This window comes from Eptesicus fuscus, chromosome 20 (genome assembly GCF_027574615.1).
Source record: "Eptesicus fuscus isolate TK198812 chromosome 20, DD_ASM_mEF_20220401, whole genome shotgun sequence".
NCBI lineage: Eukaryota > Metazoa > Chordata > Mammalia > Chiroptera > Vespertilionidae > Eptesicus > Eptesicus fuscus.
This window is the reverse complement of record NC_072492.1, coordinates 19,415,159-19,431,367: the sequence shown is the minus strand read 5'-3', so window position 1 is coordinate 19,431,367 and position 16,209 is coordinate 19,415,159. Positions and strand designations below refer to the sequence as shown.

General features: G+C 39.3%; 1 protein-coding gene across 3 annotated transcripts in view; it reads left to right on the top strand.

Moving 5' to 3' along the window:
* The window catches only part of NLK (nemo like kinase), a 139,816-nt gene extending 125,709 nt beyond the window's left edge, over positions 1–14,107 (top strand). Inside the window, exons 8-12 of one of the 3 annotated variants that reach the window (XM_054709544.1) lie at positions 3,183–3,269; positions 8,086–8,284; positions 9,181–9,274; positions 12,316–12,442; positions 13,564–14,107. In XM_054709544.1, the coding sequence (XP_054565519.1) occupies positions 3,183–3,269; positions 8,086–8,284; positions 9,181–9,274; positions 12,316–12,370 (435 nt within the window). In that variant the 3' untranslated portion in view covers positions 12,371–12,442; positions 13,564–14,107. The remainder of the gene's footprint in view (positions 1–3,182; positions 3,270–8,085; positions 8,285–9,180; positions 9,275–12,315; positions 12,443–13,563) is intronic. The other 2 variants (XM_054709545.1, XM_054709546.1) reach the window with 2 other exon arrangements.
* Positions 14,108–16,209: the final 2,102 nt, after the last annotated feature.

Sequence of the window (16,209 nt, the reverse complement as noted above, 5' to 3'; positions counted from 1 at the left end):
ACATCTAACAGGGTTCACACAGCCGCACTGACTTGACTCCAGGGACCAGCACTCTGCAGTTGGCTTATGATGACTGGTTTATCCATTTAGGGCCTCTCACCCAGTTCCAGAAGCTCATCCTTGCTTCATTTCACAGACAATTAATCACAGTCATTAATAGAGCACTTTTTATAACCCTTCCTGTCCCCACTCGCTGGCACCCACTCACTCCTGCATTGCTAAGTGACTTATAAACTTGCAAAATAAACAGAAAATGGACTGGTATATTTTAAAAGGGGAGGAAAGTAATAAGTGTAAATGTTAGGGAAATTAGCAGAAACTTTTTTCCCAATGAGATAAGTAGGGCATATTTTTAAGCATTCTATTTTTTCTCTTATTCAAGTAATTCCAGTACTTGATGAAAAATATAAATTTGTCTGATTCTATAACATGGGCCAAATTGGTTTCAACCATAATGGCTGGTGAATCAGAGGGAGGAAAATTGAATTAGAAATGCAGCATCTCAACCTGCTGGTGTGGCTCAATTGGTTGAGCAAGGTTCTGGTTCGATTCCTGGTCAGGGCACACGCCCAGGTTGCAGGTTCAATCCCTGATTGGGGTACATAAAGAAGGCAACTGATCAATGTTTCTCTCTTACATCGACGTTTTTCTCTCTTTCCTCCCGCCTTCCTCTCTCTCTCTAAAAATCAATAAAAACATATTTTTTAAGAAAAGAAATGCAGCACCTCTAACATTATATTTTTCCTGTGGAGCCAGTGCTAAGAGCTAAATTATTAGTGTTTTTCTTACTGGAGAAGTATTGGGATGACTGAACTGACTGTTCTTTCTCTCTGTGCCTCTTTTTTTAGTGATCAGAGTGGATCTGTCTTTTATTTTTTTTTAATGTATTTTATTGACTTCAGAAAGGAAGGGGGAGAGAGAGAGGGGGAATGGTTCTCTCTCATCTCTTCAATGATGAGAGAGAACCATTGATCGGCTGCCTCCTGCATGCCACACACTGGGGATCGAGCCCACAACCTAGGCATGTGACCTGGCCGGGAATTGAACCATGACCTCCTGGTTCATAGGTCGACACTCAACCACTGAGCCACGCTGGCCGGGCTCTATGCCTCTTTTCAACATGAGTATAAACCCAGAAAAGGAGAAGGCATATAATATGACTGTTCTGGGCTAAAATTAAACGTAGCCTTATTTTTAGTGTATTTGTTGGGATGTACTTTTGTGAAGAAAGATACAGTTTGGGGTGTGAGGGTTGTTTAAATTTCAGGTAACCTTAACATCTTCTCATTGACTGTTCATAAACTCCACGTCTCATATCCAGGCAACCTCAAGTCTTACAAATTTTGCCTTCTAATTTCTTCTCTATCCTCCAGTCAGTGGCTTCTGGACCTACTTGGTTATGTTTTCCTTGTCCACCAGAGAGATGTTACTCATCTTAGTTGCCCTAACACCTAGCCCGGGACCTGGGATTTGGTGAACGTTAGATGATTAGCAATGATGTCGGTAGGTAGGCAGATCTGTGCTGGTGCAGTCTAATAAATGAGAAAGCCAAGGTCCAGTGACTTACCCACGTCTAGTGATAGCAGAGTTAGAATTAAAACCCACTATTCCCTTCCCTGGGCTATAACATACCTCCTCCACAAAAATAGCATGAGGTATAGATTCATTTGACGAGTGGAAAGGAAAGAGTTGCTTATGGTGAGATATCAGAGTCAATAAGGAATTGGCTGGAATTTGGCTGCCAACTTGCAGAGCCAGTGAAGAAGAGGACAGCTATTCACAGTCAAACCAAGAATCCAAATCTTTTAAGAATATCAAATAACTTAATTTCACACACACAAAAAAATTATTAGAGAAAAATACATATAAATTAAGTTGTAAGTTAAAACTCTTCCTTAACACTCTCCACACTACCCCCCTTATCTTGACTAATACAAATAATTTCAAAGCTACATAGACCTACATAATTTTTAACAATACTTCTCTACCTACAAACATGTAAATGCACCAAGGGATAATAAATTGGTCTGGAAATATGTGAATATCAACTACCTATGTGTTCTGTGTACATAATACTTTTTATCTGTGGTAGTCCTGTCAAGTCTCACACTAAAGTAAACTGAAGAGATCATTTTGTCCAACCTTCTCGTTTAATACTTAAGAATACTGAGATTCAGACATGTTGATTTATCTAATTTGTTAGTGAACTAGAACCCCCATCTCACCTTGTTGCTATGACTCCTTGATCCTGAAGAAAACTTCTGTAAGTTGAATAATTACCTCCTGATGGTTCCAGGGTGTCTTGTTCTTGTTGGATTTTCCTGTGTGGCTTTGTTGGAAGGAGATAGACATGTAAATCTTGTAACAAGACTCTGAGGCTGTGATTGAGATCCGACGAGACCTTTTAATGTTATTTGTGTGACAGAAAGAGCAGTGCTGCTCTGTCCCCAATTCTCCAAGCTGTGAAATAGAAGCTTTATAAGCTCTGTGGCTTTTCAGATCCTAAAAGCCAGCTCCCTGCATCAGTGCAAGAATGTTAGATCTTGGCATCTGGACATGCATGCCACTTACAAAAGACAATTATTGAATGAGAAATCAGGTGGTAAAGGCAAAATAGGTGGACCCAGTGCAAACAATGGTGCACTTTCTGAGAAAATTCTTTTTCACATCTCCTTTAGGACTAGTGTTTTAGCAGCTTTATGGTAATGTTGCCATATGACATAGTTCACATGCTTACTTTTTGCACAGTTTACATGCTTAAGTTTGCATGTGGCCAAGGTATTAAATCCTTTTTCTCTCACTCCTAGGCATGTTTGGTCTTCTCTTCCTGCTAAAGCATTTACCGTATAAGGCTAATACTAAAGCATGTACAGTATAAGGCTAATACTAAAGCATTAGCTGTATAAGGCTAACAGGAGCTCCATAGTTACAAGGTTTGCTTTCATTTTCCTAGGCTCCTTTGTGCTCTAACCTCCAATGGGTAATCATGCAATATAAAATATGCTACTGGGAGTCAATGACAGTTGTTTTTGAAGACTGGTTACGGGGGAGTACTCCTTCTCTTTGAGTTGTTACTTATGTGCATACATTTTTTGAGCTGGGTACTTACCTTGCCATAAATTAGCTATACTGCATATCTACTTACACTCCTTTACATATTTGAATTCTTTATTTTTTCACAGCCATCTCTTCCTGTACTTTATACCCTGTCTAGTCAGGCTACACATGAAGCTGTTCATCTCCTTTGCAGGATGTTGGTCTTTGATCCAGTAAGTAGTCTTTGTTTTTATACTTTGTAATGAATTAAAAATACATGTGTTCTAAGAAAAACATCAAGAGCTGGACAGTGTAAATAATGACTTTGCAAAAGATAAACTTCAGTCCCCAGTTTCACGTGTATCATGCTCACTCATCATACAGAAGTTTGATTATGAACACCTAAGAGCTGAGGGGGAAGAGAGATGAAGAACTGTACCAGCTTTATTTATCTCTATTTGTAAAAGGAGTTTGGCACCAACTTAAATCAGGAGGAAAAATATTTTAACATTGTTTGAAAAAATTTGTCCATTTTATTGCATAAAGAGTTGTTGGGATGGTAGCTTTTCCAAATGCCATTTTTGGACTTGACTCTTTTGGAACAAAACTTAGCTCATTTATTCATTCACCCAAAGAATATTTATTATTCATATCTGTACCAATAACTGTTGTCAAAGAAGACTCAAAAATGGTAGCATTTAGAAAAGGAAATTTTACTCGCTAAGAGTACAAGAAAATCACCAAATACAAAAAAACAGCAGATATTTAAAGGGGGAGAAATGCCCACAAAATTAACAGTTACTACGTTTACATGGTCTGTTTGTGATGAGAAAACAGCAGCTGTCTCACATGAAGACCAAATCCACAAAGGTCAGAACTATCTTGACATCAGCATAACAAAGATTAGGGATAAAAATGTTTTGTTAGAGTCCAGGTTTGTGAGAAACAGTCAAGATTTCATTATTTGGAGACCAGAACCAATCGGTGACCAAGTTATTTTTGTTACATCTCAGGGTGCATAGTGGATTTTTATTTGTTTGTTGTTTGTTTGTTTTCCTTTTGTTTGTTTGTTACTTTGTGAGGTGCTTAGTAATACAGAAGCAGGACAAAGTGGCCATTCTCAATTCCACAGTCCCTCCTTGTGGTCAAGTTCCTGCCATTAAGGACCGTTCCAACCACATAACTTGCTCAGTGAGCTAGTGATTTAGTGTCATTAGTTTGGTATTTTGTTTTATTTGGAAGTCTATCTATATAGCTAACAGAAGATGTTGATTAATACATAAAGACCCTTTGTATGGTTAACAAAACTAGAGCCACATAAACTTCTAGCTTCAGAGGTAATTTCTGTCTGCCCTTCGAAGATTATAAAGACCCTGAGGTTAAAATTTCCTTATATGCGTCAGAAATACCTTGTGTTCTTTACTAGTTCTATTTAGATTAGTAACCAAAAACCATGTGATTCACCTGTACTAGGTTTTGCCTGCAGTACTTATGTCTGTAAGGTATCCTCTTTCTCAGAGAGCCCATGTTTATTAAGGCTCCTGACCTGCTTAAACTCAGACTTTACAACCTTAAGGCTGGAGGGTCCTAAGCTATAAAGCAGATACCACACATATTATCCTGTGAGGCCTATTAGTCATCAGTTCTATGTGAAAGGTAGTCCTTATTCCTCAATAGTGGGATTGTCACACCTAAATAAATGAAACTTTTTTAAAATATATATTTTTTATTGATTTCAGAAAGGAAAGGTGAGAGAGAGATAGAAGCATCAATGATGAGAGAATCATTATCAGCTGCCTCCTGCACAGCCCCTACCTACTGGGGATTGAGCCCGCAATTTGGGCATGTGCCCTTCCTGGAATCGAACCTGGAACCCTTAAGTCCACAGGCCAACACTTTATCCACTGAGCCAAACCATCTACGGCAGTAAATGAAACTTTTGATACCATATTTACAATTAATTTATCTATAAAAGGGAAGTAAGATTTATCTGGTCAAGAGAACAGATTCTTATTGAACCTAAGTAAATAACTACATGGTCATTAAAAAATAAAGGAATTTAGTTAAGGATCACTGCATAATATTTAACTATTTTTTATCATTGTCTTGTAGAACAAGTCCAACCAGTAAATGCGTTGTTGTTGTTTTTTATAGAATTCTTATTATTAAATTGGCCTGATGTTTTATTAATTTATAATTGACATTAAAAGTAGATATCATTTTTAAAGAATGTTTTATTCTGTTTTTAACCTGTTAAATTTAGGTTTGTCCATACATTAAAAAGAAAGAAGTGAGGTTTTTTTTAAATATCCATTAAAAATAGAACACTAACCATAATTAAGTCAGTTTATTTAGCCTATTTAGTTACAGTAATTAATTACTTATTGCTGATATTGGGCTAAGCAGTCTGTTGCCATGTGTCTGCTCCTGGACTGAAACATTCCTGGAAGTCCTGGCTCAGTTACCTGCTTCAGTCTCAGCAGTGGTGTCCGTGGGGATGATATCAGTTACACCCATGAATGCATACCATGAAGGCAGTGGTCAGAGTGCCATCTGATAGCATCCTTTACTGAGGCCCTTGTGATATTTCTTAAGGAATACTCCATTCCTGATCTTTAGTTTTAGCAGGAGCCTTTAGGCAAATATAAGAAAAAAGGAGCCCTGGCCGGTGTGGCTCGGTTGGAGCGTCGTCCTATGCACCCAGTGGTCTTGGGCTTCATTCCCGGACAGGACACACACCCAGGTTGTGGGTACAGTCCCCAATTGAGGCATGTACAGAAAGCAATCGATCAATGTTTCTCTCTCACATCAGTGTTTCTCTCCCTCTCCCTTCTTCTCTCTCTAAAATCAATAAAAACCTATTTTTTTAAAAAACAAAGACCAATAGGGAAGCCAGACTCCAGCTACTGGTGGCAGCTCATAGGAACCCAATTTCTGACATCTGCCACCTGACAGAAATGACTTAATGGTCAGATGGTAAAATTAAAACCCAGATTCAATCATAGCTGTCACCAGTGTGGACATAATCACACATTTCAATCAGAAATAGAAACAGACTCAGCCAACAACCAGATTTAGTGAACAAAAGCCAAAGAGCTCAATCCATATGTGAGACTGGCCAGAGACACGGGTTGAAGGGCCCTGTTTCGGGAAAGGTGCATTGCTGGCCAGCTAGTTTCTTTTGATTCTGACAGTACTTTCTTTTTTTTAACCCTTTGCACTCGCTTGCTGTTTTCTCGATTCCTTTATTCTACTCGGGATTTAATTTTTAAATACCCAGATTTTACAAAGCGCGGCAATAGAATAAAAAACTGGAGTTTCTTTTCATACAAACTTATTTATTTGGATTTTTTTATATTTCAAATTATTGATACATTCAATACAATTCGACATACGAGCTGCTACCGATGCTAACCGTGTCGAGTCACACTCGACATCCGAGTGCAAAAGGTTAATATATTTTTATTGCTTTTGGAGAGGAAGGGAGAGAGAGAGAGAAACACCAATGATGAGAAGGAATCATGGATCGGCTGCCTCCTGCACGCTCCACACTGGGGATCAAGCCTGAAACCCGGGCATGTGCTCTGACTGGGAATCAAACCAGCAACATCCTGGTTCATAGGTCAACGCTCAACAACTGAGCCATGCCATCTGGGTCTGACAGTAGACCTTTATTCCAGTGCAACCTCCAGGAATAGCTGGATTTATTTAGCAAAAAAGAAAAAGTTTACTTGCTAAAAGTACCAGTGAATCCATTCAGCTGGGTCACCAAGTACAAAACAGGAGCAAAGCCAAAGCCAAGGTTGTCAAGTCTACATTTGTCTGCTCGTGGTGGAGAGACAGCAACTTTCATTTGCGATGACCGTATCCTGGAAGGGCATGACATGCCTTTTAGCATCAGCACAGCAAAAAAATCAGAGATTAAAATATTTTTGGGGAATCTGGGTTTATGGGAAATAGTTAACAGAATGATCTGGGGTTTTTTGTTTGTTTGTTTTTATGGTTTTTTGTTGTTGTTTGGTTGGTTGGAGTGCAAAATGGTTTTCTTTTTCTTTTTTCTTTTTTTTAGTCATGTTATGTGAAGTGCTTGATCATCTTGCAAGTAGGGCAGAGTGTCAGTTTTTATTCTATTCTCTGCTCCTGAGCCTGTCCTTAAATCCTTTAAAATTCACTTTCTCTCACTCAGTAGTACTTATATGTCCACTGAGCTCAAAGGAAGGACTTTTTTTTTTAATGGAGAAATTAGTTTAAAAGTGTATGCTTTATCAACCTGAAACTAGTATATTACGTATTCTGATCTGAAGTGTCAGGAAACAACAGGCTGCAGATATTCAGAGTGAGCTGGATAGTAAAACATGGCATTCAGGCTGTTACCTACTGCCTAACTCCAGCAGCTTCAGATACCCTAGGTTGATTTGGCATTCTAAGAGAATTAAAGTTTCCAGCAGCTTTGTAAAATTGCCACCATGATCACATCTCTTCTAGATGCTGAGACATGTTTAGAAAATATAACTGCTATTTTAAAATGTAAACTTCTGCCCTAGCTGGTTTGGCTCAGTGGATAGAGCATCAGCCTGTGGACTAAAGGGTCCCAGGTTCGATTCCGGTCAAGGGCACATGCCAGGGTTGCAGGCTCGGTCCCTAGTGTAGGGCGTGCAGGAGGCAGCCGATCGATGATTCTCTCTCATCATTGATGTTTCTGTCTCTCTCTCTCCCTCTCCCTTCCTCTCTGAAATCAATAAAAATTTATTTTAAAAAAAAAAATAAAATTTAAACTTCTCCCCTCCAAAGCATTACATATTTAAATGTCATGATATTTGTAATTTTGGGCACTGCATACATTTATTTTGAGGTAGGAATTCTTTGGGATCTTAGCAGAAAGTCACTCATACTCCCTCGACTGCTGCATTACCCACTCTGACTTCAGTTATCCCTTTACACAGGATGTACCGTAAAGTATAAGCAGTTACTGTGCCTTGAGAAAGATCCTGTGTGGACAGTCGTGTTTATCTGTAGTGTTGATGTGCTGGTCTCTAAATTTGATTTCAGTCCAAAAGAATATCCGCTAAGGATGCCTTAGCCCACCCCTACCTAGATGAAGGGCGACTGCGATATCACACGTGTATGTGTAAATGTTGCTTTTCCACCTCTACTGGAAGAGTTTATACCAGTGACTTTGAGCCTGTCACCAACCCCAAATTTGATGACACTTTTGAGAAGAACCTCAGTTCTGTTCGACAGGTTAAAGGTGAGTATCTTTTTTTGGCCTTCGGCCTGGCAGGATCACTAGGAACGTTTTTCATTACGTGGCCCTGAAGAGCTGAGATCTCATAGGTTTGTTTTATAGCCTCGCGTACAGCTCTCCATTCAGGGCATGTACCATGAAAGCTATGTGTGTGATAAAAATGCTCATTTAGTACTACATCCAGGGGAAGAACAGGCAGAGGAATAAATATTTTGTTCTTGTTTTCAAAGCTAACTTACTTGATGAGTGTGACTCAGTATATTTAATATGTATTCATTGAGTGTAATTAATTGAATGGAGCATCTTGGATGTATAACATGCAAAGTTTTAAAAAAGATAAACATCCACTGAGGGATCATTCTATGGATGATGACAAGAGAAGGAAATTTCTGCTAGTCGACTCGTAGTATTTCCTGACACCACCTCCTGTTGGGATGGGGTCGGGTTTATGATGTCCAGAATTCTGAATGAGTTGAGTGTCAGCTGTAGGGCATTTTAGAGAAGAGAGTCGTTCCCAAAGAAATCAGCCTGAAACTGTACCTAACCATCAAGGTATTATAAGTGATTTTCAATAAGGTGGCAATTACCAGCAATTTAGAAGAGTTCAATCATATTGCCAAACCCTATGGAGTCATCTCTCAAATTTATAGACCATTTTACTTCTCCCACAGATGGGATGTCCACCCTGAGGAAGGCGCTTTGCGGGGTTTGCTTGTGTTTAGCAGCACCTGTCATTTGGTTTCAGGGAAGTTCTGCTGGAGTCTGCCTGACAGATGACGTGTGTCTGATTTAACTAAACCAGCAGGAAATGCTGTTCTGACGCTGGCTAGCGTTAGCTGAGAACCCGCCGCTCCCAGACCTGCAAATTGGCATGCCCTGTGTGTTTGTTCTCTCCACAGAAATTATTCACCAGTTCATTCTGGAACAGCAGAAAGGAAACAGAGTGCCTCTCTGCATCAACCCTCAGTCTGCTGCTTTTAAGAGCTTTATTAGGTAACTATGCGGATGTAATTCTAACTTCCTTATTAGTATTAGGAGGCCATTGTGATTTTTGTTATTCAGCATATTTCTGTTTTTGTTTCGATTCAATAACATAGATCAGTGGTCGGCAAACTGTGGCTCACAAGCCACATGCGGCTCTTTGGCCCCTTGAGTTTTTAGCAAAGGCCAGCTTAGGAGTACCCTAATTAAGTTAATAACAGTGTACCTACCTATATAGTTTAAGTTTTAAAAATTTGGCTCTCAAAAGAAATTTCAATCGTTGTACTGTTGATATTTGGCTCTGTTGACTAATGAGTTTGCCGACCACTGACATAGATAAAAGGCCCAACAGAAAGTTTGTTATGAACTTTGGCTTTAGTCAAAAGCATATTAAAATGTTAGCATTAGTTTTCACACTGATGCCAATTCACTGTGGTTGCTTTGGTAGTTTTCCCCCCAAATGACCATTGTGCTGCCTGGTCATGTACATGGGGATCTCCTCCAGCGACAGTGTGGCGGCCACTGTCCTGGAGTTGGACATGATCACCGGGATTCCCACCGCCATCCCCAGCACCTTCGGAATAAGAGCAGCAAGAACGTTTATTTTTATAGATGGACTGCGGGTGTGTCCAGAGCTAGAAACCTGCTTTGGAACCTAGAAGCCTCATTCTCTTTGTCCTTGCCTTCTCCGTCTCTCTTTCCCTGACTGCTTGTACCAATCAAGGCCCAGTCATGAGAAATAAACCACACCCCATAAAATTCAATAACAAGAAGCATTAACCAGGGGAAGAGTGAACAAGGAAGAAATTAAGACCTTAGAGGAGGTCCCTTCACCCAAGGCTAATAAGATTTGGAGGTGATATGGCTGCCACAGAGACACACCCATGAGGGTGGTGAAAAAACTTTCCAAACGTGAACTCATCCATCAGAGAGGCCTGTCGGGTTGCAGAGCAACTTGCTGGAATGTTCAGGTAGACCAAAGCTGGGCCTTTCATGTTAAAGAAAAAAATACATAAATAAAACAAAATAAAAGGGCACACCAGAACCGGGAAGGGCAGCTGCTTCCTAATGCCATGGCCGTGCGGTGCCTCTCCAGCGCCCTCTGTCGACAAAGGCTAGCATCAAGCAGGTGGCAAAGGAGAAATGTGAACAGCATCTGGCTCCCGTATCACAAAGCAGCACAAAGAAGGGTGGGGGTTTGGATCTGAGAGGCCACACTCTATCTCCTTTCTTCCCCACCTGCCTTTCTCCCTCTTCTTTTTCCCTCTTCTCTCTGATTCTCTTTCCCTTCCACTCATTTCTGTTTTAATTGGTCTTAACATGGTATTGAAGTTGGTTTAATTTATTGAACCAAAGTCAAGATTTTTTTGTTTAGAATTATTCCATGTATATGTTGTTAGAAAGAATTAAGTTGCATTTTTACTTCTCTGTTGTTTAAAATTACTTTGTTTTAGGTTTTTTTTTCCCCATAAGAGTCAGTGACCCAGTACCTTTCCAGGTGCAAGTTATTCATTATTCTGGGCCCCAGAGAAGCAAAGGGGTTTCACACAATCCCTAAATTATGTTTATAATCTAGTTGGAAACATTAGACAGACATATGAAATAACTGATAAAACAAATCAATAGATAACAAATGCTAAATGATTATCCATTACTACTCAGTTAATACTTGATAAAGAAAGCTTATGAGGCTCATTCAAAATAGGTCCCCACTTCAGTGGATGTGTCTCTCTCACTTCCATGTTTCTCTCTCTGTCTCTCCCCCTCCCTTTCACTCCCTCCAAAAATCAAAGGGAAAAAATATCCTCAGGCGAGGATTAACAAAAGAAAAAAGCCCTATCCGGTTGCTTAGTGGTTAGAGCATCTGCCCATGGACTGAAGGGTCACGGGTTTGATTCTGGTCAAGGGCATGTGCCTCAGTTGCAGGCTCCATTCAGGTCAGGGTGTGTCCCAGAGGCAACAATCAATGTGTCTCTCTCTCATTGATATTTCTCTCTCTCTCTATTTCTTCCCCTCCCTTCCACTCTAAAAATCAATGTTAATACTCAGGTGAGGATTAACAACAACAAAACAAAAAAACAGGTTCCCACTTAAAAGTCACTATATTTTGAGAGGCTACTTTCAAATGGATAATTCTGCACCATTTAAGGTTAGTTTTCTAATTGATTATAAGCATTATTATTTATAACTAGAGGCCCAGTGCACGAAATTCGAGCATGGGTAGGGTCCCTAGGCCTGGCCGGCAATCAGGGCCGTTCAGGGCCTTCCGGCTGCCAGCCAGGGCCTTCCTTCATTCCGCGCCACCCCCTGATGGTCAGAACACGTCATAGTGAGTGATCGAACTCCCGAGGGGACACTTTGCATATTATCCTTTTATATATACAGATAACTACAATTTACTTTATATTATAAAGTAGGCACTGTGGAAAGCACTTTACATACATTATCTCATTTATTCACCACAATAGCATTATCCCTGCCCTAGCTGGTTTTGCTCAGTGGATAGAGCTTCGGCCCACAGACTGAAGGGTCCGGGGTTTGATTCCAATCAAGGTGTGTACCTTGGTTGCAGGCTCAATCCCTGGCTCTGGTTGGGATGCATGCAGGAGGCAACCAATTGATGTGTCTCTCTCACATCGATGTTTCTCTCTGTGTGTCTCTTCCCCCTCCCTTCTACTCTCTCTCTAAATCCATGGTGGGAAAATCCTTGGGTGAGGATTAACAACAACAACAAAACAAAACAAAAAATCACATTATTCCTCTCCAAGAGGAAAGATGAAGGAATCTGCTCTGTGTCACACAACTAGTAAATGACATTTCCCAAGGCCATGTATTAGCCACTGTACCATATTGCCTTACTAAACATACAGATCCTTAAGCAAACAATTTGGAACAGATGCAATTTAGAGAAGTTAAAAAATCAAAATCCACAACTGGACTTTACAGGTTTTGGTTTTTTTTTTAAGGCAGAGAAGAAAACAGGCAACAGTGAATTGCCCTTTGCCCTTTGTGGTGCTATAAGTGTTTTCACCATGTCTCCTTTTTTTTTCTAGTTCCACTGTTGCCCAGCCATCTGAGATGCCCCCATCTCCTCTGGTGTGGGAGTGACGGTGGAAGATAATGTACTACTGAAGATGTAATGTAGCTTTCCACTGGAGTCTGGGATTTGCAATTCTGGAGGTTAATCATGCTTGTACTGTAATTTTACTAATGAAGTTTTAAATTAACAACCACTACTTGTATGATATGAATAATATTTAGAAATGTTACTAGACTTTTAATCTTGTAAAGTGGTTGTGCTTTTAGAAGAAAAATATTTTACCCAGAGTTGCACATGTTTTATGAATTTAGTGCAGCTGTTATGGCTCACCTCAGAACAAAAGAGAATTGAACCAAATTTGGAAGTTTGGGGTTTTGTGTTTTTGTTTTGTTTTTCTTTTTTTTTTTTAATGAAGTGGGATTGTTCACACACACACACACACACACACACATACACACACACACACAGGACAGTCATACATTTTGATATTTGAGCCATTCCTGAAAATTATGGGTTTTCTAAAATGAAAAAATCTAGAAACCTTGCCTGCGACCAATCATGGAGCCACGTGAGCTGATCGTGGCCGCACCTGGGGGAGGGGGGTGGGGCATGCCACCTAATGATCAAGCCCTATAATTAGCTTCTCATTAGAGCCGTGACGGTGATGTGTGCTGTCTAAAATCCAATATTGTGGGTAGAAAGAATGAGTTTGTGACTAGGAGAGACTAAACTTCTGTTTTCCTTACCCAGTATAAATATATATATATATATTTAATCTATTTTTATTAGAAGTTTTTCTGCTCTTTCTTACATAAAAGAACCCCCAAGCATGCATCTTTCATGTGTGTAAATAATTCATTTCTGGGCTAATTTCAAAAGAATCCCAACATTGCTGTATAGAGAGAGAACTAGCTTGCACATTTTAGGTCTGTGAAATTTTGTGAGACTTTTCCTGCACTGGACAATAAAAAAATAAAAGACAAAAACAAATTTTAAATTTAAAGCCACAAAAAAAAAAAAAAAGGCACATAGGGAATTATGTCAAATGTGTTTGTGTCCTTAGGCAAAGCTGTGGGAGTCTTGAAATGTCACAGTAGTAAATAACTTATTACTTTTTGACAAATTCTTTTTTCTGTTGGAACACTGAATTCTTCTGTGCATATGTATATATGAATACAAATTGAAGGCCTCTACCTCCTGGAGTTATACAACTTGGCTTGTTTACCTCCACATGCTGATGATGACTATTTTTTTTTTTAAGTTCAATGTGGAGACTTGAAACTTGAATGTCCCTTCCAACTTTTATATTAAAAATAAAAAGAGAAGAAAACTGAAGATCGTTTTTCACCTGTACAAGGAATATTAATGGATCGTCTTAAAATTGGTCTAGGAAAAAACCTTGGTGTGTGTTATGGACAATTAACTGTTAAAGTTATTGTAAGTTATCTGTATTTAGCAGAGTATTTTCATCTTGAGTGATCTGAGCTGAATTTGAAGACTATTAATAAGTTATGTTTGGAAGTTTTAACTTCAATGAAGTAATTATTTGCTGTGAAAGAAACAAACATTGAATTACTAAACAAAGATGGTGCAATATCTTTGTTTCTTTTTTTTATGAGGCTCCTGAGAATCAACCCAACTGAAGCATTTCAATTCACTTGAATGAGAAACGTGTTTAGTATCAAAAGAGCCCAAGAAGACACTGGTGTGAAAGGTACAATCTCAGAGGTTGGTCAGTTGCCGTGGCACACTTACTGGTCACTTTGTACAATGTAGATTTGAAGTACAGTGGTGAAAACATTAAATGTGACATTTGAAAAAAATGTGTCATCTGTTTATTTCAGTTCCTCTTTTTTGTTTTCTCTTCAGTACAGCTTACTTATTGAATTTGCAAAGTTTTGAGACATTTCCTACTTATATTTCCACTTAGATCTTTGAGGAAATTAGATGAGCTTTTAAAAAAACCTTCCCAGAAGCATTAGCTTGCCAAAACCATATTGAAAATTTAACCAATATCAAAGACATTGTGATTTAAATATATACAGCTTGAGCCTGGCCGGTGTGGCTCAGTGTTTGAGCATCAACCTCGTACAATGACTCATTTCAAAGCATTATGAATTGCATGTATAATACTTGGAGGTCACGGTTCGATACCCGATCAGGGCACATGCCCAGGTTATGGGCTCAATCCCCAGTGTGGGGTGTGCAGGAGGCAGCCGATCAATTATTCTCTCTCATCATTGATGTTTCTATCTCTCTACCCCCCTCCCATCCTCTCTGAAATCAATAAAAATATACTTTAAAAATAAATAAATATACATATACAACTTTGAAAGTCTTTCCAAACCTTAAGAGTCTAATCTAGGGGTTTTCAAACTTTTTTCTAAACAAGGAACCCTATTTTCATGTGAAATCAAACTCCAGTATCTACATATATAAAAGCTTAATATGCAAATTGTGCCCTCGGGAGTTCGATCGCTCACCATGACATGTGCTGACCATCAGGGGGCAGCGCAAAGGGAAGGGAGGCCCCGGCTGGCAGCCGGAAGGCCCCGATTGGCCCTGATCACCGGCCAGGCCTAGGAACCCTACCCATGCCTGAATTTTGTGCACCAGGCCTCTAGTATTAAATAAAAGGGGACTGCTCAGAATGAAAGGGACTGTTCAGGGAACTTGATCCCCTCCCTCTTCCTTCCTGTTTCCTGCTCCTGGCAGCCAAAGATACTTTCAGCTCAGAAAGAAGTCTCACCTGGGTGGTGGTGTAATTAAGACCTGACACCAAACTGCCTAACTTCAGAATACTTTCCTGAAGCAACATCACTCGTAGGATTGTAGATAGCAAGTACTTCTTTCTTTTCTTGGTTTAGCAAAATGAATGGATTTTTTTTTTCCTGACATGAAATGAGTCAATTGTTCTAACTCAGGTAAATACAAGTACACGTTTTAGTTTATTCATTCAACAAACTTTTGAATACCTACTAAGTGCTTCCATAAAACTAATTTTCAGCCGAAACCGGTTTGGCTCAGTGGATAGAGCGTCGGCCTGCGGACTCAAGGGTCCCAGGTTCAATTCCGGTCAAGGGCATGTACCTTGGTTGCGGGCACATCCCCAGTAGGGGGTGTGCAAGAGGCAGCTGATCGATGTTTCTCTCTCATCGATGTTTCTAACTCTCTATCCCTCTCTCTTCCTCTCTGTAAAAAATCAATAATATATATATATATATATATATATATATATAAAAAACTAGTTTTCATCACTTACAAGAAAGCATTATGAATTGCATGTAAAACACTTTGAAACTAAAGTTATTCAGAGATGAATATTAGAGAACATATACTAACTTGTTTCCCACTAGAACCTGCTCAGCTAATCAAAGAATCTGTGCCTTATTTAATTAAAATTGTTGATAATTGCAAAAATGTGGAATTTCTACAGCCAGTGGAGTCAGTGTGGACAGATAAATTAGGGCTCTAACCAGCTGCACTTTGTTTACAGTTTAATAATCCAGAAGATGAAGATAATCTCTTGTGATGGCTCATAAAGTTTAGAATTTTTATTTTGTTTTTCCTATGATATCTCATTTAAATATTTTATATTAAAATAAAAATCAAGGAATAAAATGCAAGGCCCTGGCCAAGTAGCTTAGTAAGCGTCCTCTCAATACACCAAGATTTCAAGTTCAATCCCTAATCAGGGCACACACAAGAATCAACCAAAGAATATATAAATTAGACAACAAATTGATGTTTCTCTCTCCCCCCCACCCTCAAATCAGTAAATTAAAAAAAAAAAAAAATAGAGCCCTCGCTGGGTGGCTCGGTTGGTTGGAGCATCGTCTTGTTCACCAAAAGGTTTTGGGTTCAGTCCCTAGTCAGGGTGTGTATGGGAGGCAACCCATTGGTGTTT